This window comes from Peromyscus eremicus, chromosome 1, assembly GCF_949786415.1.
Source record: "Peromyscus eremicus chromosome 1, PerEre_H2_v1, whole genome shotgun sequence".
Lineage (NCBI taxonomy): Eukaryota > Metazoa > Chordata > Mammalia > Rodentia > Cricetidae > Peromyscus > Peromyscus eremicus.
The window spans coordinates 114,204,983-114,231,693 of NC_081416.1; the positions used below are offsets into that span (position 1 = coordinate 114,204,983).

The 26,711-nt window shown below is 46.6% G+C and overlaps 1 protein-coding gene and 1 long non-coding RNA gene across 4 annotated transcripts in view; both read left to right on the forward strand.

Annotated features, from left to right (window-relative positions):
• LOC131902258 (uncharacterized) overlaps window positions 1-5,647 on the forward strand; it is a 30,457-nt gene extending 24,810 nt beyond the window's left edge. For both annotated transcript variants that reach the window (XR_009377039.1, XR_009377038.1), the window contains one exon: window positions 5,355-5,647. This is a non-coding gene — a long non-coding RNA (uncharacterized LOC131902258). The remainder of the gene's footprint in view (window positions 1-5,354) is intronic.
• A 17,463-nt stretch (window positions 5,648-23,110) lies between these two features.
• Abhd17c (abhydrolase domain containing 17C, depalmitoylase) overlaps window positions 23,111-26,711 on the forward strand; it is a 40,756-nt gene continuing 37,155 nt past the window's right edge. Inside the window, exon 1 of one of the 2 annotated variants that reach the window (XM_059271998.1) lies at window positions 23,111-23,810. In XM_059271998.1, the coding sequence (XP_059127981.1) occupies window positions 23,248-23,810 (563 nt within the window). In that variant the 5' untranslated portion in view covers window positions 23,111-23,247. The remainder of the gene's footprint in view (window positions 23,811-26,711) is intronic. The other variant, XM_059271990.1, reaches the window with a different exon arrangement.

Genomic DNA, 26,711 nt, shown 5'->3' on the forward strand with positions numbered 1-26,711 from the left:
TTAGAACAGCCTATGTTTTAAGAGTCCCCCACTCCCCCTTGCCCCACTCCCACCCTGCAAGTTGGAAGGTTTTGTGTAGGAAGAAATTGCTACCTATGAGCTCACAAGCCTGTTCCCAGTCTTGGGAATGCCTTACCCTTTCTTAATAAATTATCTTTGTTTCTGTTTCTAACTGTCTGTCCCTGGTACATGTCATAGTCTTAAAGCACAAGAATCTGAAAATCTCATCAGGAGTCCTCCAAACTCAGATCTGTTCCTATAACAAAGGCAAATATCATGCATTAAAATACATTACATTAAAATATTACCTCCAACAAAAGTTCATTTTTTTTTTCCTTCTGATTTGAGAAGATATCAAACATTTATTGGGACCTATCTACTAAGTCACCAGGCCTAAAAGGCAGCAGAAAGAAGGCAGGAGAAAATCCCCATGGCATCCTAACTAGAATGAGTTCCTTCTGCCCTCACCTGTAGAGAGAGCACAAGCAGAGCCGGGAAAGAAATGGCAGATTTGGAAGGGCTGTTGGCAGAAAAGAAAGGGTGTCATTGAGAGGGTTGCCAAGCAACAGCAGACTCGGAAGTGGAGAGGTTGCTGAGTAGGCCTTACACTGGAGCCCGTCCATAATGCTTGTAGAATCATCCTGTGGTTCTTGGTTCTTCTGGGGCACAGCACTAGCGGATGCTCTAGAGACACACCTCCACACGGCACTGGGCACTCCTCCCGGACCAGATGGGATTATTTCTTTCCTAAACAGTCCGATGTCTCTCTGCTGCCTACAAAACAAGCGAAAGTCCTTTTCGTATGCCACAGAAGGCATTGCAAAAATAAAACCTATTTTTTATTTTCCAACATTCTGCAAGTAACAATGCTCATTATAGGAACTCTGGAAAGCATAAGGGGAGAAGAATGCAAAGTAAACATTCCCCAGAGTCTTAGCACCAAACATTGCTGCAGCCGCCATGGTTCCATTTTTCTCTCTGTGAGTCTAGAATCATGCCACCCAGCCTTGCTTAGGGAACTGGGCAATGTCAGGAAACAGCAGCGTAACTTCACCAGGGGAAGAGGGCAGACTCCCCTGCGGAATGTGGAGTTGGAATCTAAGCTCCTGTGTTGACAGTGAGGAAGTGTTAGAGGAGGAAGTGAGTCCCTCACCTCCACAAGGCCTTTATAATTTAGCTACAGTCTTTGATTTAATTTCACCTCCAGCCAACAAGTGGCCTTGAACACAGTACAAGATACATCATCTGCTGGCTCTTCCCCATGCTAGCACAAAATGCCTTTGGGCTCTGCACTGGTTTTTGTTTGTCCTCAGAGCTGGCCCTGTATCTCCACAAGACCCAGCTGGAAAGGATATCCACCACGGCCCCACAATACTGACTCATTCTGTCCTCTCAAAGTGCATCCACTATCTCTGCTATTACTGTCACCATGCAAATGACACAATAACCATGGGACTGAAGGTCTCTCTCCTAGAGGACAAGACCATGGTCTAGCCCAACCTTGTGACTTTCTTTTTTTTTTTTTAAACTCTGTTCATTTCTCTCTGGAAAGCATTCTATATATATATGAATTATGTCCTGTCACATGCCAGAAATTGTTTAAGAAAGTGTGCAAGGAAGCTAGGCATAGTGGTACATGCCTGTCATTCCAGCATTTGGTAGGTGGAGGCAGGGAGATCAGGGATTCAAGGTCATCCTCAGCTACACAGTAGATCTGTGAGCAGCCTGGGCAACAAGAGGCCTGTCTCCAAAAAAAAGGAGGAGGGGAGAGGAAGAAAGGGAGGAAGGTTGGGAGAGAGGGAGAGAAGGAGGGGGAAGTGGCGGGGGTGGTGGTGGTTGTGAGAATAAGAACCTAGATAGGTGCATGTAAAGGAAAAAAATAGAGAAGCCACAAAGTGAAATGAAAAGTCAATTACAATTGCAAATGAAGACTACCGCCGGACTTTAGGAAGGGAAGCATTTGGCAGTGAGCCCTGGACCAGCCAAAGTGAGAGGGTCTCTTCTAGAACACACAATTCACAGTTCGTGACTATGGCTGGACTCGGGCAGGCAGGGAGAGGACACTTCATTACCCAGCTTTTCTTGGAATCGAGGTTAAGTGGAAATTTCTCCCTCCTGCTTCTGGTACAGAGGATTTTGTATGGCAGGACGAAACCGGTTTTCTACTGCTAGTCAAGGAACTGCAGCGAAGCTTGGCGGTAAAAACAATGTGTTACTGTTCCCTGTGGTTCTCTGGAAGGGCTTGGCTAGAGGTCTCCCCATGAGTCCCCTGTGGAAGATGAAAATGTTGTCAGAAGTCTGTTTTCCCTTGGAAGTATGGAGTCTGAGCTGGGACCATTGGAGGACGTGGATATTGATACACCATATCTAAGTACATACACCCTGCTTTTGACTAGCTTGAGTTTCTTCACATCACAGCAGCTGGCTTTCCCCACAGGAAACATAACCAAAGAATTCCAAGTTCCCCTAAGACCTAAGCTTGAAGGTTTCCCAGAGTCACTTGTACAAGGCTCTATTAATCAGAGTAGCCATGTACAGACTTGGGACTGTAGCTCAGTGGCAGAGCGCTTGCCTAGCATGCAGAAGACCCTTGGCTCCATCCTCAGCAATGGAAAATAAACAAGCAAATCAGAAAAAGAACGAGAACACTCACATTGCTCTTAGTGGTAATTAGTTGGATGTCATCCCAGTACTCAGGACACAGGGGCAGGAGGATTGTAAATCAGAAGTAGACTCAGTTAAATAGGGAGTGCTATGCCTACCTGGGGCTACATAGCGATGCAGCCACAGACAAACCCAGTTTCACGTGGGTAGGGAGATAGAATCCACCTCCTAGTGAGGGGACAAGCTGTGCAGGGACAAAGGGAACCACAGGCTATCTGGTCATCTTCTGCAACCCTGTTTCTTTTTTCTTTTCTCAGCATAGCCTTTGACAATAATTCATTCGCAAATACTTGGTTTCAGTTGACAAACAGTCGTTGGGTATACACTGTGAAAATCAGTAGAGTATGGGGAATCTAGACTTTTCTGCTTACTAGTGCCGTGACCTTAGAAATGAATTAACGTAGCCGGGCGGTGGTGGCACACGCCTTTAATCCCAGCACTCGGGAGGCAGAGGCAGGCGGATCTCTGTGAGTTCAAGGCCAGCCTGGGCTACCAAGTGAGTTCCAGGAAAGGCGCAAAGCTACACAGAGAAACCCTGTCTTGAAAAACCAAAAAAAAAAAAAAAAAAGAAATGAGTTAATGTCACTACGACAGTTTCTTCCTCTACAACTGAAGAACATCATAGTACGTTCTTCATAAAGATGGTTGGGCAAACCAACTAAGTCAATACATGTAAAGTGCCTGTGTCAATATATCATACACGAGCACGGTAATTACCCCTAAGTGTTCATTTCTATAATCACCACTAGCCCCGCTGTAATCATTATATTCGAGGCACTATGATTTGCAAACAGAGCACAAAGCGTGTGTGCAAAGGAATTTTCCTGAAACAGACAAAACTTCTGATGTGACCTCACAGGTTTAAAAGGAGGACAGTAGTGGACCCGTGGCAAGCTACCTCTGCCAGGTGCTTGATTCAGTACCAGTGTTCTTGGTCAACCCCTTACAGCAGGCAGGACATCCTTGTGTCCAAGTTCACCCAGTTTTTAACCGGCAGAGCTAGGGTTTGAGCCCAAGTTCTTCATCACTGATGGGTCTATCAAAGGTTAAAGGGATATTTGTTTTCTTTTATCCCCGCCCCCAGGCCTCACCCTGCCGTATCTTTTTCTTTTTGAGACAGGATCTCTTTCAGATAGCTCAAGTTGTCTTCAGACTTAGTATGTGGCTGTGGGTGACCTTGAACTTCTGACTCCCCTGCTTGAAGGCTAGGTTGCAAGTGCATGATCAGTATCATGTAGCACTACAACTAAGTTACACCCCTAGCCTTAGAGGAATTCTTTGTGAACCTTGTATTATATACTGGAAATTGGTCACGTGGTGCTGAACGGCTTGGGCATCATCCTTGGATTACAAGGTACTTTCTTCCAGGAGGTGTTGCTAGACCTTTTTACAGATGGCAAACCTGGAATCACAGAAGTGGTTTTCCTGAAATGAGGATTCAATTCCGGCTCTACCCTACTCTCCATGCTGGGTTACTCTACTAAAGCAAGGCTGTCTGTGAAGCTTATCTATGAGAACAGAGCTTGTAAAGATGAGGAGGTCCCACAAATTAGCAGAATGCACACAGTGGAGAGACCATAGGATGAGGGGAAAGCAGGTTGTATACCCAGGGGCCAATGACAGCATCCACACCGATATTCGCCAAAGACCAAAGTCAGGAAGAATACACTAGATGAAGACCTGTGGAAACATGTCTGAGGTAGAATAAAGATGATGTAGCCAGGGAAGGGCATGTCCCTCCTGAGGATGGCACAGTGTTGTGTAGCCACAAGATGCAAGGGGAAATATATAGGTAGCTCAGGAGAGAAGCAGAAACACTGGAGAAACTAGGCAACAGAGAACTCTGAGGTCAGGCCCTTAATTAAGGATGTCATCATCAGAGGAGGGAGGAGAGCGAGGGAAGAGACCAGTCGCAAAGCTGCCCCTCCTAGCACACCAAAGCATATACCCGGGTTCTTCAGAGAATCCGACCAGCAGGTCCTATGATGTAAGGTAGATGAGTGCAGGCGGACTACAGGGCTCAGCTGAGACATCTCATGACCTGCTGGCTGGCAGCCAGTGATGTCATTCAGTTCAGAGATCTGAACTCAGTCTGAGGCCAACGTCTGGGGCTAGGAGAGGTTTGCCCAAGGGAGGGACTTTGTCCTTCTACCTTTTTGTTCTATTCAGGTCCTCAAAGGATTGAATGATCCTGCCCACATCTTCTTTACTAATGGTGATTGATAAAGAATACACACACACACACACACACACACAGAGACAAAGACAGAGAGAGACAGAAACAGGTAGAGACAGAGAGACAGAGAGAGAGGCCTTTGAGGGAGAGTCATGGGCTGTCTTGTTCATTCTTTTAAAGGACTTGTAAAGATTACATTTTATTTATTTTATGGGTGTGGGAGTGCATGTGCCATGGTGCTCACATGGAGGTCAGAGAACAACTTTGGGGAGTTGCTTTTCTCCTTCCATTTCATCACGTGGAACCCAGGGATCAAAGGCAGAATGCCAGGCTTGACCACAAGGCACCTTTACCCACCGAGTCATCTTGACCGCCCCCTTGACCATTTTCTATAGTTCCTGCAGAAATGACTGCATAGGTCTTGGGAACAACATTATGTTGTCCTTGTGCTAACAGAAAATTACTTTTTCTTTGGACGATTTTTGTTCATTCTTGCTTTTCTTCTTCTTTACAGGAGAGAATATGAATGCAGTCCCCCACTACCACAAATCATGTAGTTGAGTTTCTTGAATGTGAGGAGATCTCAGGGTCAGCACAGCAGACTGCAGTAGATGGGCCTTATCCTGAGAATGCCATCTTCTTGACCTTGCCATCTCCCAGGCTGGTGAACATTACTGATTAATTTGTAAGACAGGGCCTGGCTACATAGCCCATGCTGGCCTTGAACCTGAAACCTACCTGCCTCAGTCTCCTTACATCTGGCTTTAGGGTGTCAACTTTTTAAAAGCATATTAAATATAATTAATGACTGGGAAACATCTTTATTTTTGAAATATTTTCTCCGTTTGTGTATGTTTGGCATGAAATGAACTTTATTGTTTTCTTAATTATAAAACTAAGAAAACGTTGAAACATGGAATACATACATATATCAGAAACAGCCAGCCACAATCAAACCAAACCAAACATCCCATAATTTCATTGGTACTTTTGTTTCTTCAGTACTAGGGACTGGGCCTAGGACTGGACTCCTGCATGCTAGGCAAGCATTCTATCACTGAGCTACATCCATTCCCAGCCTCTCTGCTCATTCTTTTGAGACAAGGTGCCGCTCTGTAACCCAGGCAGGTTTTGAACTTGAGCTCTTTCTGTCTCGGCCACCCAAAAAAACTGGGCTTGCAGGCCTGTGCCATGAAGCCTGGCCCTGTTACAATTCCAGGATTAGTGGTCCTTATGAGCCCATTGTATGAGTGGATGGTTTCCTGCTCCTTTTGCTTTTGAAGCCCTCCACTGCTTTCTCTTCAAAGTATGCTGCCATAGGCATCCTAGTGCTGAAAATCCCCGCGAGTTGTTTCTTTTGACCAAATTCCAACCGGAATGACTGGGTTACAGATCTGCTATATTTTTAAGCATCTTGGTATATATTGTTTCTGTCCAGAAACCAATTCCAATGAGCACTTTTGGCAGAAAACCATGAGGGTGATCACTTTTCCCACACCACGCCCTGCGGAGTGCCCCTCATCTTATTGGCAGTGTTTGAGTCGATTCATGGATTAAAAATACATTCATTAAAATAATCTCGTTACATTTATTTTGTGTGGGGGAAGGGGAAGGGTAGTCCCTATGCCACCACGCACATGCATGTGGGAGTCACAGACTACTTGCAGGAGTGGGTCCTCTCTTTCTGCCACGTGGATCCTGGAGGCTGAACTCCGTTTTTCGGGCTTGGTGGTGAGCCCCTTTTCCCACTGAGCCATCTCACCAGCCCCCAGATGCTTTTCAGGTTTTCATTTTGGAACTCATCACTCTAAATATTTTTCTTATATACATTGGTCATTTCTATACTTTCTTTTTTTCTTTTGGTTTTTCGAGACAAGGTATCTCTGTGTAGCCTTGGCCATCCTGGAACTCTCTCTGTACACCAAAAGGGCTTCACTATGGAGCCCATGTGGACCTAAAATTCAATGTGCAGCCCAGGTTGGCCTCAAAGTTGGGGCAATCCTCTGAATCTTCTGCCTTGCTCTTCGGAGTGCCAGGATTTTTGTACTTATTAAAATAAAATGCCTGGGGGCTGGAGAGATGGCTCAGCAGTTAAGAGCACTGGCTGCTTTTCCAGAGGACCAGGGTTCAATTCCCAGCACCCATATGGCAGCTCACAATTGTCTGTGACTCCTGTTCCAGGGGATCTGACACCCTCACACAGACATACATGTGGACAAAACACCAGTGTACATAAAATACAAATAAATACATTTAAAAAATAAAATGCCTATGATCAGTCTATTTTCTTCCCACTGAATAAAGGTGTGTGTGTGTGTGTGTGTGTGTGTGTGTGTGTGTGCTCATTAGTATGTGGAGGTGTCAAATGATATGGAGTCCTTTTCTCTATCTCACTCCACCTTTTCATAGGCAAAGTCTCTCACTAAACTTGGAGCTCCCTAGACTGGTTAACTAGCAATGCCCAACCCCCACATGCCTGTCTCCGCCCACCCCATGCTGGAGTTCCAGAGCTCACCACCATACCTGGCTCTTGTTTATGGGTGCTATGGGTGCTGGGATTCAAACCTAGATCCTCATGCTTACACAACAAGCAATTTACTCTCTGAGCCGTCTGCCTGGCCTCCTCACCCTGACTTTTTAATAATGAGTTTGTGACAAAAGTTTTGCCCAGTTTGTGGAAATACTGGACTAAAACAACCTAATTTTTATTATGAAAACTACCTTTAGACATTTACAGTAATAGAAGAGCAAATATAAAAATCCACCTGCACTCATGAACTCATTACCCAGACTCAACAGTTATCAGCTCACAGATGATCAGTCTTGTTTCCCATCCATCATCTTCTTCCTATGACTTCTTTTTGGCAGTTCATCTTCAACATCTTATCATTTCATCTGCAAATATTTCAGTATGAGACAATTGAAAACCTATGCCGTCAAATCATCCACTTTCCCCCTTTTTCTTTTGTGGTTTCTGCTTGTAGTGTTATGCTCAAAAGAATATCAAGGGCTGTGGCACAGTATAGCAGCTAAGAGCCCTTACTGCTCTTGTAGAGGACCTGAATTTGGCCCCCAGCACCCATGTCAACTGCTACTCCTGTCAGGTGGCTCACAATCACTTGTAACTCCAACTCCAGGATATCTAACACTTCCGGTCTTTAAGGGTATCTCTGACTCATGTGCACATATGGTCCCCGTACACGTAGTTTGTTTGTTTTTTAATGGCATAAGAGTAGTTTATTGCTGTGGGTGTGGTCATACACATCTTTAATCCTAGCACTCACAAGGCAGAAATATGTGGATCTCTGTGAGTTCAAGGCCAGCCTGGTCCACATAGTGGACCATAGTTTCAGCACATCTAGAGCTATGTAAAAAAAAAAAAAAAAAAAAAAAATCTTGTCTCAAAAAACAAACGAACAAACAAAAAAGCTGTTTATTACAAAAGAAGTCCAACCAAAACAACTAATAGTTCCCATTACAAGTAATGCTCAAAAACAAACAAACAAACAAAAACCAAAAACCAAAAACACAAGTAATGCTCTCGTCTAGAACCCGTCTCTTTTTCTGGGTGGAGGATAGATAGAAGAGGTTGTCCTCTGGTTCTACAAGTTACCTGAGGGAACCAGGAAATGAACCCTTTAGTGGATTCCAGACACCGGCTCCTGAGAATAAGTAGAGCACTCTAAAGGGGTTGGGGTGGGGGGAGGGGCAAGTTTCCTACTCACAGCAGAGGAGACTCAGGTAGGTGCACGTGCCCTAATCCAGGGTAAGACTGAGCAAACAAGCTGTTGACAGAAGGGTTGGACAGACCCCCAGGGCAAGGAAGTTCCCTCCTCCCCTCTTTTTTGAGTGGAAGACAGAGGGGAGAGATTGTCCCTTGGGTCCACGAATTCACTGGTGTTAAGGAGGCTGCTACTCTCCCCTGGAGCTGGTTGCACTGAATTCTGGGAGGGCTCTGGCAGTGATGTGGAGTTGGCCCAGGGGACTGCCCCCTTAGGAGGTCGATGACCTAGGATATCGCAGACACCTGTGTACAATTCACTTGATCAATCCTTCAGGGCTAACGCCCCTACCTGCATGCACCTCCATAGACATAATTTTTAAAAAGAGCATTAAAAAGTATTAATTCTCTTTATCTATAGTTTTTTCAGTTGACTTTGGTTTTATAAGTAAGAATCCTTTAATCAGGGCTGATGCTGCAATTGATAAAAGGCTCAGTGCTCAAGCATGAGAACCTGACTTTGGATCCCCAGCACTCACATGAAAGCTGAACTCACCAACCAGTGTAGCCAATCAGGAAGCTAGAGACTCAGCAAGAAACCCCCCCCCATCTCAAAAACTTAAGGTGGAGACATTGACCTCTGGGCTCCCCATGCACATATAACTAAACCTGCACCTGTGCAAGGCAAGAGCACATGAAAACACACACACACACACACACACACACACACACACACGCACACGCACACGCACACACACACACACACACACACACACACACACACACAGACCTTTGAACTTTGGATCCATCAGGACTGAAATTTTTCAAATGTATAACTAGCTGAATAAATTCCTACAGCATGAATCCTAATTGGTTGTAATAATAAAAACCCGGAGCCAGATATCCCAGTAAATACTGAAAGATCAGTAAAGGAGCCAGCCATTAGAGAGACTTCTCACCTCTACCAAATCCTCAACCTGAAAGGGACTGAGCTCTTGTCTCCACCCTGCCTTATCACTTCCTGTTTCCTCCTCCCAAGCGCTGCGATTAAAGGTGTGTGCCACCACTGCCTGGCCTCTAGTGGCTATCTCCCTGCTCTGATCTTCAGGCAAGATTTATTTGTTAAAGCACAAACAAAATATCACCACAAAATATCCTGTGTCTTCATAGGTTTGAAACACCAACTTCCTCCTGTGAGAAATGCTTTCCTGCTGCTGGAGCAGTATGTTTTTTTTTTTCTCTCTGGTCTCATGCTAACCTTACTGTTTTGTTTTTTAAGTATACATTTAATATTTATTACTGTAAATTCCCTGGAACAACACTAATCATCAGTCATTCATACAATTATTTTAATGCACTACTTTCCAAAATTCCGGGTGGAGGGAAGTCTTTAAAAATGATAGTCATTCTGCAGTGAAGTTACATTTGCAAGCTCAGCAGACCCAGGCTACCACTCCCTATTTTCTATTCTAAGTTACTAACTACTAAGTAAACATTTACTAATTACTTTATCAAACCCAATCCAACCATGACACGATATCTTTACAAACTAAAAAACAAGGTGACTAGAAATCATCAGAAATGTAATTCCAATCAGTTGACAGATGTGCTTTGAGTTCCCATAATGGGATAAGGACATGATGCTTGGTCCTTCTGATGTCACAGGAAAACAAGGGGACACAGGCCCCATCTTCAAGTAGATGAGCAACTCCAAATATTGTGATCTACTTCGGAGGCCCTTTGTGAAGACTCTCCTCAGAGAGGGTGGCAGGAAGGTGAACTCACTTGTCTGTGGAATGAATGACCTCAGCTGTGGGGAGATTTAGGGCCCTATGCTTTATTTCTCTCAATTCTTATCTCCAAGGTGCTTTCTCAGCATTTTACAGCTCTTGGAGTTCCCATCCCCCACCCTCACTCCCCTTCTCTGTGTTCCAGTGACATCATTTACAACACATCAGATAAAAGGCCTCAAAATGAGAAGGGTGGAGGGGGAAAGTATTTTGCCTCCAAAAGCTTTCCACTGAGTGATAGGCCCTCCCCTGAATTAATGCCAACACAGATCCCTGGCAGTCATCTTAAAGTATCCCGTGCTCTAATTTAGAAATGGTGAACTTTTCATTTCTTCCCACTTAGATGTGTTGGTTAAACAGATACATCCTTAAAAGTCTCCTCCATCATTAGTCATATTTACGTATTTTTTTCTGTTCAGGAACAAGTAGGATTTAGGCATAACTATTCCACAACTGATCGATACAATGCTCACTTTGTCAGTATTGAGAACTGTGTAAAATCTGTTGCTTCTGATTCTTGTATCAGTTTATGCTGCATTAAATCACAGGTAACAAATCAAATACAAAATCAACGGTGAAATGAAAGGATTCTCAGTTTTGTCTTGTAACCAAGGCCAAAGCTGGAAGTTAATTCAACAATACCAGAAGAACGTAAACTTTGGGGCCAGCAAAATGGCTCAGCAGAGAAGGGCACTTGCCACCAAGCCTAATGACCTGAGTTCTGTTCTGGACCTACATGGTGAAAGAAGAGAACCAACTCCAGATGTCCATGGATGAACACACACTGCACACACACACACACACACACACACACACACACACACACACACAGGGAGGGGGGAGAAGGAGGGAGAGGGAGAGAGTAAATGGGGAGGGGAAGCTATACTTTATCTTTCTGAACCACTCTGAGAGGGCAAGAGAGTGCAAAGGTTCCTCCATTTTGTATTCTTGCTGAGGCCATTTCAAGTTTCACTAGCATTTGACCTCCTTGATGGAGAATCCCACGGAAAATTAGCCAACTTTTTTCTAGGAACCCAAGGTCAAGATGCTAACTTAGCTTCTGTTAAACTGATTCCTTGTGCAACAACCTCCTCCTGCAGCTGCAGAGCAAGACAGCAGGATGTGTTTTTTGCCTTTAAAAGCCTCTTGGTCTAAATGTTCAGGGCTACACTGGGTTCTCGAACACTTGAGTGTAGTCCCAGCAGGCTAGAACAAAGACTTTCAATTGGCTATAAACTGTGCCTGAGTGGTCATCTCCGGTGGGCTCCTTGTAACATTTTCCCCACTGAGATCCCCAGAGACTGGACCCCAACACTTAGGGCCTCAGGACCTCCAGGGTCGAGGAAGCACGCACCAGCTGGAGAGGACTGTTAGGGGGTGAGCACATTGAGAGGTGCCAGGGAACTACGAAAATCTTCCCCAGCCCATCACTGCCAAGTGCCCCAGAGGCAGTCTGTTGCAGCACCCCAAAAGATAAATCAAAAGCCATCTGGTCTGAACACCTGGGAGGTAAGTTTGGTCTGTAAGAGGTGCCATCTGGTGAGGTCACACAGGGGCGATCTGCCGCTGCGGTAGATCCTGTGTCCAGGATGAGTGTGAGGTGTCACAGAATTCCCCCGGTCTGTCCCCCAGGCATGAATGTGCAGTAGCCACCCCTGGCTGTCTTTATTGCGTGGATGGTTATGTGTCGCTGTATATTTCTGTCAGTTCTATTGTTTGGAGAAACAGATCCAAAATGAAAGGGGAGTGAGATGTCCTAGACCACAGCTACCAATGCCCTCGAGTCATCGCATGATTTCCTGATTTCCCAGAGGTTCATGGACCAAGGCAGGGCTGCCCAGCCTTGCTGTGGCACCCCTCTTTTGGGTGGCAACTGAAGACACGCCTTGGCAGCCAGCTGTTCTTGTTGCTATGGTGATGTCGGTGGTTCTCCAGCCACACACACATACCCTTGGCTTAAGACCTGTGCCCTCTTGTTGGGGACCTGAATCCTTTTGGCCTGCCCTGGTGACTCACAGAAAACCCAAACCTCTGTCTATTCTCTCAACTCCCCAGGAGGAAATTGCCCTTCTCACCTCTTCTGGCTTGTTTAGTTGCTTTATTTATTCCCACTTGTAGTCGTGTAGTCCTGGGGTCCAGGACCTGTTCTCTGTGTGAAGCGGGGAGGGCCTCAGAGTGTGTACAGGAAGGAGACATAAGTCCCTGGGCAGTGCACTCTCTGCTCCTTCCCGCTCCTTCTCCAAGCAGCTGGTTGTACCCAGAGAAAGGGGAAGTAATTCTCCAAGTAGTGCTATGGGGGCAGGAGAGTGGAAGTTCTAACTGCTCCCCACCCCATCCTTCGCAGTTTATAGCTTCTTCTCTACCAGTGACTTGGGTAATTGGAAGACCCCCAAACCCTCCATTTCCAGAGAAGCCACAAGCCCTTTCAGCCTGTTGGAAACTGTTTCAAGGTAAGAGGGAATTGGATGTCTTTTTGTGCCAATCATTACTGGAGTAATAAAAAAAATGGCTAAAAGCAGCAGTCATAAAATCTGCCAATGTATCCAAGGTAGGTAGGTCAGGTTACTCAAGGACCAGATAAATTGCCCACTAGGTTTCTGGAACAGCTCTGTGGGACATGCTGGGTAATAACTCCCATAGACCCAGATGCACCCCAAAAACCAGCAAAGCACTAATGTTGCCTTTGCCATGCAGTTAGTTCCAGACACAAGGAGAAAGCTCCATAAATTGCAGGGATTTGAGGGGATGAATATGTCTCACCTTTTGGAAACTGCTCAGAAAGCTTACAACAGCGGAGATTCAGCCAAAGAAAGGCAGGGAAACTCCGTGAGGTGGTTGTTCCCCTGGGGGAACAGACAAGAGAGGAAATGGGAGGAACAGACCAGTACAAGGGGTTCAGGGACTCGACAGCATTGTTTGATGGAGCCCTGAGTATAGAAATGATGGGATTTAGACAAAAATATCCACAAAATACCCTGCTTCCATGTGTAAATGGCCTCATCATAGCTCCAACCACCGAAGAAGAATGTGGACAGCTAACAGAAGGCCTTTAGAGGCCCTCCAAACTCTGGCGTACCACATCTCAGCCAAAAAGTATAAGCTGTGTGTCCTTCTGGTCACATGACTAGGCTACAGCCTAGAGGAAGGAAAGCAGATGCTTTCCCACAACCGTATTTCAGCTATCCTACAACCCCCAACCCCCACCCTCACCCCTCAACACACACACACACACACACACACACACACACACACACACACACACACACACAACAAGTACAGGAATTCCTGGAGGCAGTTGGATGCTGCCAGCTATGGATGGTGGGATTTGCTGAGATGCCAGCACCAGGGCTACACAGCGTTTGGAACAGACTGAGTCTGAGCAGAGGGCCTTGAAGGCCTTGAAAAAAGCCCTGGTGTTTACACCAGCTCTGGCCCTCCCAGACATTACTAAGCCATTCTACTTGTACAAGGATGAGGCCAGAGGTGCCTAGGGGGTCCTCATGCAAACCCTGGGACCCTGGAAAAGACCAGTGGCATATCTGCTCAAGAGACTTAACCTGGTCACAGCTGCATGGCCAGCATGTGTAAGGACCACAGCTGCCACTGCTCTGCTGGTACAAAAAGCTGACAAATTAACTTTAGGGCATGAACTGTTCCTGACTGCCCCTCACTCTGCTGAGGTCTTCTTGAGGGGAGCACCTGAGAATTGCTAATGCCCCTCTCTAATGGCAGTGTGTCTAATGCCTAGGTGTCCCAATACCAAATCCTACTTCTGGATGAACCCTGCATTTGGTCACAAGATGTTAGCCTTCAACCCCACCAGTCTCCTGCCAAATAAGACCCCATGGATCCACTGTATGATGGTCTTGAAGTGACTGACCTGAACCAGTCTGTCAGGCATGATCTGACTGGTGTCATGTTGGCAACACCAGATGAGGTATTTTTCACAGATGGGAGTTTTGCCCCAAAACAAGATCACGTATGCAGGGGCATCAGTGGTGACCCAAGATAAGATTATCTGGGCACAGTCTTTAATGGGGGAACCTCAGCTCAAGGAGCTGAGCTTTTAACTTTGATTAAAGCTCTCTGGGTTGGGGGAAAGACAAGGCTATGGCCATATATTCTGATAGGTGATATGTTTTCTCCATGGCCCATGTCCATGGGCACTATACAGGGAAAGAGGATTGCTAACCTCAGCAGGAAAAGAAATCAAAATTAGGGAAGAAATCTTAGTTCTATTGGAAGCTATCTGGTTACCCAAGAGGGTGTACATTGTCCATTGCAAAGGACACCAAAAAGGTGATTCTCCCAGAAGGCAGAGGCAAGAGTGTGGCTGACTTGGCCACTTGGGAAGTGGTCCTAGAACCAGTGGGTTCTCTCCAAGTCTTGGTAGCCCTGCTGGAGCCCAGTTTACTGGACTGCCTGCCATGCACCCGAGGGCAAGACTGACAGAGAAACAAGACCGGCCACACAGGATAAACAAGGATGGTAGATGTTGCCAGATGCAGACAGATCCTTCTCATGAGTCTGAGAAGGTAACTGGACATCTACCAAGCCACTTACTTAGGAGCCACAGACATTGCTGAACTCCTCAGACCCAGGTATTATGTTCCAAATGTGGAAAGCCTGATTAAAGACATCACTTTTAGATGTGCCATCTGTGTTCAGGTAAACCCCACAAGGAATCCAGGCTTGAGGAAACCGATGTGGGGAACATTGGGAATTGTTTTTTACTGAAATCTGTCCGACTGTTTTGGAATATAAATATTTGCTGGTGTTTGTAGACGGACAGTTTCTCGGGATGGGTGAAGGCCTACTCCACCTGAAAAGATACTGCTCCAATAATTACTAAGAAACTTCTTCAGGAAGTAGTTCCTACATTTGGACTGCCCCTAGTTTTGGGGTACAACAATGGCTCAGCCTTCATGACCAAAATGTCTCAAAATCTGTCAAAGGTATTAAGTGTTAATTAGAAATTACACTGTGCATATAGACCACAGAGCTCAGGCCAGATAGAAAGGATGAATAGAACTCTTAAGGAGATTCTGACCAACTTGGTCCTGGAAACTGGTGAAAAATTGGGTCAACCTCCTCCGCTTTACCCTTTTCAGGGCCCGATATACTCTTTACTGGGAGGGGGCTTACTCCTTTTGAAATTGTATTTAGAAGACCACCTCTGTCTTCAACAGTGTTCTATTGCTGGGAAGAGACACCAGGGAAACTCTTATAAAAAAAAAGCATTTAATTGGGACTGGTCTACAGTTCAGAGGTTTAGTCTATTATCATCACAGTGGGGAGCATGGTGGTACACAGGCAGACATGGTGCTAGAGAAGTTGAGAGTTCTACATCTGGGTCTTCAGGCAGCAGGAAGAGAGTGAGCCATTGGGCATGGCTTGGGCTTCTGAAGCCTCAAAACCCACCCACAAGGACATACTTCCTCCACCAAAGCCACATCTACCCCAACAAGGCCATATCCTTCCTAATTCTTCTAAGTAGTGCCACTCCACTGTGACTAAGCATTCAGCTACATGAGCCTATGAGAGCCATTCTTATTCAAACCACCAGAACCTTCCATCCTTATAGCTCAAATGCTAAAAGGTCTTATTAATAAAAAACCTGGAGCCTGATATTGGGGTAAATGCTGAAAGATCAGAGAGACAAAGGAACAAACCACTGCCACATCTTACTTCTAGGACTTCTCAGCCTGAAAAGATCCAGTTCCTGTCTCCTCACACTTTTTATACCTTTCTCTGCCCAGCCATCACTTCCTTCTTAGAGCTGGGATTAAAAGGCTGTGCCATCACTGCCTGGCTCTGTTTCTCTCCTAGACTGAGTCAATCTCATTCCAGGGTGGCTTTGAACTCACAGAGATCCAGACAGATCTCTGCCTCCCAAGTGCTAGGATTAAAGGTGTGTGCCACCACTGCTTGGCATTTATGTTTAATCTAGTGGCTTGTTCTGTTCTCTGATCTTCAGGCAAATTTTATTAGGGTACAATATATTACCATACATCCTCCCCAAACTCCAAGATATTCCCCAGGCAGAAATGTCTAACCACTCCTTTCTCAAGTCATATCAGGCTTTGCAGGAAGCTTGCCAGGCCATTGACCAGACTATGAAGGAAATCCTGCCATCTCCCACCTCTGGATCCACTCACCAGTTCCATCCAGAAGACTTGGTTTGGATAAAAAAGATCCCTGCCTGGACCTGGAACCCATCTGGAAGATACCCAGTCATCCTCATCACCCCAATTGCTGTCAAAGCTGGTGTCATCCCTTGAAAAAAAGGCTGATGATAATGATAGATGAATTGGCACTTGGACTTTGGACCCCTTAGAGATAAGACTGACCAGAATTTACTAACCTGTGATACACACTCCCTATCAGCCCCAAATCTGGACATGGGAATTCAGAAAAGTCAGGGATGGAAAAACTTTGTCTTTTGGGTGGATCTCTGTTCTTTTATGTCCCTTCCAGGGGTGGAAAAATATGGGAGAAGGATGAGGATCAGTAAATCAGGTTGTGGGAAAGATTGGCTAGAAAAGGGCCTTTAGGGATTACAATTTTATGCATGCCCTGCCAATGTTGAGTCGTCCTGCCAAGGACAAGGTACCTGCATCATGTCCTCAAATTACTTGGCTTGCTTGTCTAATGATTTGACTAAGTGCCTCCTCTGACTCACAAGGAAGTCATACTCCTACTCTATGTATACTGGACTATGTTATCCCCCACATACCTGCTCATAATGGAGAAGAGAGGAGAGCTCATAATGGCCTTGACTCAGTGCTAATGAAGGTCAATGGCCCCAATTCTTTTCTTGATCCTAGTAGGGGCAGGAATAGCTGGTGCACCTGCCATAGGCACCTCAGCCTTGATTGTTGGGAATCAAAACTTTAAAGAACTGAGTTCCCAGACAGACTTAGACCCATGTCACTTGAAGAATTCTATTTCCATGCTGGAGATAGAATTTGGAGAACCAAATTGACTCCCTCACAGATAGTCCTACAGAACTGAAGGAGGTTAGACCTCTTATGAAACAGAGAGGACTTTGCATGGCCTTAGGAGAAACCCGCTATTTCTCTGCCAACCAATCAGTGGTAATTAGGGAAAACCTTGTCATGGTCAGAGAAAACCTCAAAGTAAAGAAAGGACACACAGATCAGATACTTGGCATCAGTCTCTGTTTACCTGAGCCCCACGGCTGACCACCTTGCTGTCAGTGTTAGCCAGACCGTTGATTCTTATTCTGATTGGGCTAATGGTGGAACCCTGCATCCTCAACTGCATAGCCAACTACTTCAAATAGAGGATAAACTCAGTTAAGCTACTGGTCCTTAGGACCAACTATGCCCCCCTCTAGAACAGAGAAATTATTTGACTCATGCCCATAGAACCAGCGAGAAATGTGACAGGACAAGAGAGTACAGAGGGTTATCCATCTTGTATTCTTGCTGAGGTCATTTCAGGGTTAACTGGAATTTGATTTTGATGGAGAATCCCATGAAAAATTATTCAACTCTAGTCTAGGAACCCAAGGTTAAGATGTCCCAGCTAACTTAGCTTCTGTTAAACTGCCTGCTTGTGCAAAAACCTTCCCCCTGAAGCTGCAAAGTGAGATACTAGGATGTGATTTTTGCCTTTAAAAGCCTTTTGCTCTAAAGGTTTGGAGCTACACTTGGGTCCCTGAATGTAGTCCCAGCCAGCTGGAATAAAGACTTTCAACTGGCTATAAACTATGTTTGAGTGGTCATCTCTGGTGGGTTCCCTGTCACACCACCATCTTTCAGTGTGAAATTCGATCTCTTGGTTGCTATAGTTCTAGCAACAGAGCCTGTCACCCAAGTGAAAAAAAAAAAAAAAGGGACGCTGAGTCCAGCTCTGGGCTGGGAATGTGGCTTAGTGGTTCTGCCACTGAGCCCAGCATACACAAGGTTCTGCATTCAGACCCCAGTGATACCGTGTAAGGGTCTTTTGATCTGGTTCATTTTGTCTGCCAGATGAAGAATTAAAAGGTAGGAAAACATCTCAATTGTGACAGGTAGCAGTGGAGAAATCTTGAACACAGCAAACAGGAGCTTATAAAATCAACAGTTGAAGAAAAGTGTTTATGGGGGGTGAGGAAACACCCATGCAGCAGACACACCAAGCAGAGGAGGCCTTAGAAAGCTGAGAAATCTAGTCTCTTCTAGAGGGTTGGGGTTTTCTAAGTCTCTGAAGAATCCCCTCTCCCCCGCCCCTCTGATTTAGGGTTGGTCTGTTTGGAGAAAGATAGGATGGTTGGCCCACAACTGTTGTGTAACATGTCCTGATCCAGCTTGGAACTTGTTGGGCCAGTCCCTCAGCAGAGGGCCTGCTGGCAGGAGGAAGGCCTTTAAGTTTTTAATATGCCAGGCTTTTGTCTCAGGAGAGGAGGATGAGGAAGAAGCCAGCCACCTTGGAAGCTCACTGTCTTTATTACCTAGTCATGGCCCCTCTCTTACCTGTCCTCCCAGAGACTCTGTCTCACTCCTACTCGCTCACAGTCCTGAAAAGAAAGAATGTATTTCTGTAAGACTCTCAGGATGTTTTTTACTACTGAGCAGATTCATGTCATGTGGCTCTCCTTATATCAAGGGAGGCTGGGCGGCTGTCTTCATTGTAAACTTTGTTACTGAGGTCAAAATCTGCGCTTTGCCTTCAAGAAAGGTGGGGTGGCTGCGCAGCTAAGCTACAGAGCACATGCACACTGCCCATCAAGTGTGACGTTAGCAGGACTGATCTTCCTCCAGGTCACATTTCATTAATACTGTTTATACCAAAAGGAACAGACTTGGTCTATAGAGTTATTCACCAAATCATTCATTCATTAGCAACTTAATTAACATTTTGAAGCACTCTGTATAGAACAATGATGAACAAAATACACATGGTTCCTGGTCCTTGACTTCACACAGTCTCTGGTGTCAGAATGAATAAAAGTAAGAAGTGGAACAGGACAATGTATCTGAACCCACCCTAACAGATGAAACAGGTTTTGTATTTTAAAGATTTATTTTTTTTCTATTATTTTTAATTGTGTGCATGTGTGCACATGAGTGCAGGTGGTGCTGGGAACTGGACTCAGCTCCTCTGTTAGAGCAGTACATGCTCTTAAAGGCTGAGCCATCTCTCTAGCTCACAAGGCAGTATTTAACCATCCTTCCTCTGGTCATAATACATGGATCATTTTTCCATATTAATATGGTTTTGCTTTTTTCTTTTTTCTTTTTTTGGTTTTTAGAGACAAGGTTTCTCTGTGTAGCTTTGCACCTTTCCTGGAACTCACTCTGTAGCCCAGGCTGGCCTCGAACTCACAGAGATCCGCCTGGCTCTGCCTCCCGAGTGCTGGGATTAAAGGCATGCGTCACCACCACCCGGCTCGTTTTGCTTTTAAAAATCAAGTCAATCTTCAGCAACTCAGCATGTAGAAGACTAACACGAAAGACAATGTCAAACACATAAATGTTTCTACTATCAGCTTGTTAGCCCCAGCTGGTGGGTGGGGATAGAGTTGGTTCAGCAGCAGTGGCAATGGACAGTCCTTACACTTGGCTGGGACATTAACTTTTTCCTTCACATATCCCAGGTCAATTCATGGCCTGACTCATGCTAAGGACCCAACAAATACATTTGCTGACCTGAATTCAAAGTTAGACCTCACTCTGCTAGAACATTTAAGAATCACACAGAGGTTCTTTAAGGTCAAATTAGACAGCAGTTACATTGGTCCTGGCATTTTTTTTTTTTTTTTTTTTTTTTTTTTTTTTTTTTTTTTGGTTTTTTGAGACAGGGTTTCTCTGTGTAGCTTTGCGCCTCTCCTGGAACTCACTTGGTAGCCCAGGCTGGCCTCGAACTCACAGAGATCCGCCTGACTCTGCCTCCCGAGTGCTGGGATTAAAGGCGTGCGCCACCACTGCCTGGCGGCCCCGGCATCTTATAGGGCATAACTTTTCTCCGTGGTAGATGCTGAACTCCCACAGCTCAATACGCACACAGTCTCACCTTCAGCTTTTCAGACCTGAAGATGGCGGTACAGAGAGGTTAGCATCCAAAGAACTACACAGTGTTTGCTGAAGATTTTTTTTTTTAATGCCAAATGTGCCGAGATACTGAACTTGTCAATCCTTGGGTAGCACTTCTCATCTTGGAGGACCACACAAACTCTAATCTCAGCTCTACGTGGTATGGATGAGCAAGGCTTGCTCTCTATGGTATACAACATAAGGGTTTAAGTTTAATATTCACATAAATATGAATGAGCTTATTTTTCCAGGAAGTCTTTCTCTGTATAGTCTCTTAAAATGATCTAAAAATTTAGGCTTTTTATTTAGTTATTGGTAATGTACCAAATCATATCACACAAGTCCTTTTCGGAAGGAGACAGAGACTAAACTAAATAAACAACTTGAAGTTTCCCAACAGTCTAAGGATCGCCTGCACCAGAACCTCAGGAATTTGATTGCTGTCCTTTCCATTGGCAGCACGAAGATGTGGACTTAAGAATCATTAGCTGCCGGGCGGTGGTGGCGCACGCCTTTAATCCCAGCACTCGGGAGGCAGAGCCAGGAGGATCTCTGTGAGTTCAAGGCCAGCCTGGGCTACCAAGTGAGTTCCAGGAGAGGCGCAAAGCTACACAGAGAAACCCTGTCTCGAAAAACCAAAAAAAAAAAAAAAAAAAAAAAAAAAAAAGAATCATTAGCTGTCCTTTCGTGAGCTCTGTGCTAGTCCATTCTGTTAGGTGGGAGGAGGGAGGCTGGAGAAAGATTGACCAAGAGGAGAGTGGATGCTTCTCTTTTCAGTTCTCAGAGTCCTCTATTCTTGTTCTGTATTAGATTTGCATGAAACGGACGACACATCTGTTCCTCACAGAAATACCACCACCAAGTTGGAACCCGAAACCATTGCCTAAGGCTGCAAGACAGCTCAGTGAGTAAAGCTGCATGATTTCAAGTCTGAGGACCCGAGTTCAATCCCCCAAATCCACTATTCACTTATTCATTTATTGAGTGTCATTGCCCAGTCTGGCCTCAGCTCACTATGTAGTTGAGCATGACCTTGAACTTCTGACTCTCCTGTCACCACTTCTGAGTTAATAGTCGGTTTAATGCGCATGCAAAGCTGTTTTTAGTCTTCTCTGAGCTTCCTGACTATGGCAGAGATTGTCTTATCTTTTGTAGCTCTGGCACCTGACCCATTGGGTACAGCAGCATGAAAAACACCACACACACATCTACTGAATATGAGAAACAAGCCGGTGGAATATAACAACATGTAACAATTCACAAAGTTTTTGAGAAAAAGGAAACTCAAGGCCAGAAGCTAAAGCCTTCTGGGGAGAACAGCTTTGCCCAGCAAACTTGAAGAGGCTTTTTGGGCAGGCTTTGGGAACAGTTTGATAATTCAAACACACCAAACATTTATTTAGTGAAGACATGGCCTTTTGAAACTCAGTCAAGGTTACTACTGAAGTTGGTACTGGTAAATTAGTTTAGATTAGGGTGCTTAAAAAAAAAAGTTGTAATCCTTCTTGGGCCATCTGTGAGGGAAACAGGTCTGGAGTGGTGACTGCCCCTTGGGGCTCTGGTTGCGTTGCAGGTAGACTGGGATGCCTTCTTCTCTGCCCCAGAAAGGGAAGCATGGTGCCAACGCCCATGGAAAGGGCAGAGGCTTTGACCCGTGGACACCATGGTTCACACGGTTTCAAAAGCTCTGAGCGTTATATTTGGAAAAACCACTTGAGGCTGATGGCCAAGACCACAGTGAATTAAAATTGGTGTTGTCTTTCATGATTAAAACTGGCGCCAAAACAATTCGAGAGAAACTAACATCATGAAGGGTAGATATGGAGTATCCAGTTGGCACCACAGAGGGTGATGTAAGGTGTGTGAGGTGGACAGGAAGGACCACATCAACATCATTTGTTGTAAAAAACCACCAGGCTCTGCTGTAATAGTGGTCACAGAGAGACTAGTGTAGCTATACACACATACGCAACAGCCACCTGCAACACGGGAACATGCACGAGATGGTCTGGGACGTTTAAGGTAGAGGTTGTTCAAACAGTCTGGAATCTCAGCACTTGGTGGTGGAGGCGGGGAGCGTCAAGGAGTTCTAAGCCAGCCTAGGCTAAATTGTCTCAAACAACCAAAAGAAAAAAAAAGTAATGTTGAATAGACGAGAGCAAGGCATTTTTAATTCATTCAATTCTCTTTCCCAATAATTTTCTTTTCCATAAATTCTCAATAATCCCCACAAGGACAGAAGTTGATTTTGGAGAACCGAATCCCTAGGTACTTGCAGACCTATCTTCTTTTATTCCAGGATAATCCCAACCGTCCTCCGCCCCTCAACTCCTTTTTTTTTTTTTCAGAGCCCCGCCCAAGACGAGATAAGCCCCGCCCAAGGCACGGGAGCCCCGCCCAGATTCAGGAGCCTCGCTTCAGATCCGGAGAGCGTTGCAACGAGTAGCCCCGCCCAGACGCGCTAATCCCCGCCCAGAGGCGGGAGCCCCGCCCAGATATGGGAGTCTTGCTTCGGACTAGGGCGTCCGTTCGGATGGGTTGCCCCGCCCACCTGTGGGGGCGCGCCGCGCGGTAACCCGGAAGTGGCGGCAGCGTGCGGGGGCGGGGCGGCGCGCTCGAGCGGGCCATGGCCGCCGCCGCCGCCGCCGCCGGCTTTGTGTGCCTCGCGCAAGCCCCGGCCGTCCGCCCCTCGCCGGGGCTGCGGGGCCGCCGCTGACCCGCCCCGCTCGCCGCGTAGCGCCTGCCTGGCCCCGCCCCTGGCCTCTCCGCCTCCTCGGCCGGCCTCCGGCTCCCGGCGCGCGCCCTCTGCGCTCTCTGCGCTTCCCTCCCGCCCGCGGCGGGCTCCAGGCCGCCCCGATGCCCGAGCCCGGCCCCAGGATGAACGGTTTCTCGCTGGGCGAGCTGTGCTGGCTCTTCTGCTGCCCTCCTTGTCCGAGCCGCATCGCCGCCAAGCTGGCCTTCCTGCCGCCCGAACCCACCTACACGGTGCTGGCGCCCGAGCAGCGCGCGCCCGCGCCCGCTGCGACCCCCTCGCCCGCCCCGGCGGCTCAGCCCGCCGCGGCCGAGGAGGGCGCGGGCCCCGGCGCTTGCAGCCTGCACCTGAGCGAGCGCGCAGACTGGCAGTACTCGCAGCGCGAACTGGACGCCGTCGAGGTCTTCTTCTCACGCACGGCTCGCGACAACCGGCTGGGGTGCATGTTCGTGCGCTGCGCGCCCTCCAGCCGCTACACGTTGCTCTTCTCGCACGGCAACGCCGTGGACTTGGGTCAGATGTGTAGCTTCTACATCGGCCTGGGCTCGCGCATCAACTGCAACATCTTCTCCTACGACTACTCGGGCTACGGCGTGAGCTCCGGCAAGCCCTCCGAGAAGAACCTCTATGCCGACATCGACGCCGCGTGGCAGGCGCTGCGCACCCGGTGAGCCCCGAGCTGCGAGTGGGGTGCGGGCTCGTGCTTCTGGATCGTAGCATTCGCTCTGAACCGCCAGCCCTCGGGGCTGGAGAGCTCAGACTTAACTGGCCCGCGCGGCCTGGAGTCTTTGTGGCTCCGGTTAAACGCACGTGGCCGCCGTGGGGGGTGCTAACGTAAAGGCAAAACCAACTTGATTTGGGTTGAGTTGTGTAATGAGCTACTCTCAGACCCCAAAGGTCTGATGGAAGTGACCTTGGGGTTTTCAGTGCCTGTGAAAGCAGGGGCGAGACGGTGACCTCTAAAAGACTTTCCGAGTAGAAAGTATCCCTGGGGCGATGTCTGAACAGCCATTAAGGCAGGGGAGGGTCGGGTGTGGCGAGGACTTTGCCTCCTGGTGGGGCAGAGTAGCTGGCACCGGGAGATCAGGAAGTTAGCTGATGCTGGCACCTTCCCAAAGCCCCACCACTAGCACAGGATGTCTTATAGGCCTGAGGGAATCTGTTGACCTTGAGTTAGCGTTCACAGAACAGGAAAAGTGTTTATTGAGGGTCTTTAACATGCCAGGCACAAATTGTCATTAGTCTGAGGATAGACCAGGTGAAGAAAAGAAAAAAAAAAGACAGAAAAACTCTTGAGTTTTACTCTGAACTTAGACAGATGTTTGGTTTGTGGGAAAGCCAAGTGACCTGACCTGTTTTGGTAATTGTGACCTTTCCCACTTAATCCCTATAGCACAGGTGGCATCCGTACCTGAGGTCCTGTCTGTAATGAGCTTGGATTTCTTCAAAGGAACGAGTCCCCAGAATAAGGACAATAGGCACTGTTGTTGTTAGAGACCTTTGTATAATTCTTGTGAAAAGTCTGTTTGCTGGGCTCAAGTACATGGCCAGTAGTAATGATTTTATTTCCATATGTGTTGCACATATGTTCATAAATTAAATTATCCCTTGCGCTTCTGGGAAAATGGCTTGTATAATAGAGAAGTGTTTCGTATCTGCTCTGTGTGTTGCTTGCTCAGATTCTTCTGAGGTCTTGGAGGAGATATCCTCAATTGGAGTGGAGCTTTTGAAAAATGGTGTAGGTAGACGAGGCTGCAGATGTCCTGATGGACTGGCTGAGAATCCACAAGTAGTTGCATGCCACCTGTTCAGGAAAGGGTTTCAAAAGTATGCGTCACTAGCAGGGAGCGGTGGTGTGTGATATGTCTCAGCACTCCGGAGGCTTGGAGGTTTGCTGAAAGTTTGAGGCTAGCCTGAGCTACATGGTGAGTTCTAGGTTGGCCGCGTCGTAGTAAAACCTTGCCAGGAAGAAGTACGTGGGCTAGTCGGATGGTTCAGTGAGTGGAGGCTGCTTTGCAGGGCCAGCCTGGTGACCAGAGTTTGATCCGTGGAATCCAAAGGTGGAAGGAGAGAGCTGGCTCTCCAAGGCTGTCCTGTCACCTCAGTAATTGTGCCCACACACGCCTTTTATATATACAAACACACAGGTTTTTTTTTTTTTTCTTCACAGTTATTTTTAAAAAGCACATGTCGCACAATCTTGAACTACTAGAATCTGCCATAGTGTAGGTATTAAAAATAAATTTTGGTACTAGATGTTTGGAATTTCCATAAAAATTCCTACAGAACATTCCTCCTATGTGGGCCTGTCTTTATGGAAGTGAAAGCCTTTTGTAGGGTTGCCCCTTCACTCTGAGTGTGTGTATGTGTCTGTCTTACCACATAGGTGAGGTGTAGCTACCTTCTGCAGTTCGTTGCATATAAGAAGCATTGTTTGGGGGTAAACTAAAATTTGAATTACCTGATGGTATCTCTAAATTTTGCTTGTGGTCTATTTAATGTTATAACTAGAACTCATATCTAAATTAAGTGTGAATTTTGTTTTTAGTTTTTCGTTTCTTAAAAAACTGGTTTTGGAGACAGGGCTTTATGAATCATAGGCTGGCCTCGAACTCACAATGCAGCTGAGACCATCATCACCTCCTGCCTCTACTTCACAGGTGCTGGCGTTACAGGTGTGACACCCACCTCTGCCTCCCAGAATCTCAGAACTTGAAGACACCTTACAAATCCTCTTGTCCTGTGCTTTCCCAGCCATTAGCCTGCCTACAGCAGGACGCTCGTTTTACATCTTGATCATGCTTTCACGAATACATTCATCTGTGGCTGCATATCTGAACCAAATGTTTCACAAAACATTCCCCCCTCCCCCAAGTGGGTGCTTTGCATAGCAGAATGTGTTCTGTTTTATTTGACTTAAAAAAAAGAGTGCTGGGTGTGAAATGTGAAGAGTATTTCCCAGAGCCTGTGTGGTACTGCTTTCATCCGCCCACCCCATTCTGACAGGAGGATAATCTCACAGCCAACCAGCAGGTCTGCTGACTGATACTTTGGAGCGCTTCTACCCTGAGTTTTTTGTCATTGGATTTCTCAGAAGGTGTGAGTCTGGTTTATGATAATCTAGACACTAGCTGATTCGGAGGCTGGTCAGGGTTCCTCGACCACCTTCCTTTAGCCTGGACTCCTGTCTTTCCTCTTACTCTATGTGGCCCTTCAGTAACGGCGTCTGGGCAAGGCCAGTTCTACCCCTTCCCAGCTCTGTTGAGGTCACTGCCGTGGAAGGACATCTTCCACTCCCAGTACCAGTTCTTTTGGGCTGGTTCAGAACCCCTCTTCCAAACCCAAGTCTTGTGTGAGTGGTTTTCCTCCTCTGACTTCCTGGTTAATCATACTGCACAGGTACTGCCTGGAGCACTTGCTGCCTCCCAGTTGTCTCTGTCCTGGCCCGTAGATTATTCCCGGAGAAATAAGCTGTATGAGTCAGAGCTAGGCAGCCCCAGTGTCCCAGGCACAGGACTGTGCCCTTCCTGAGCTCATGGCTGGCATTTTGAATGTACCCTTCATGGTA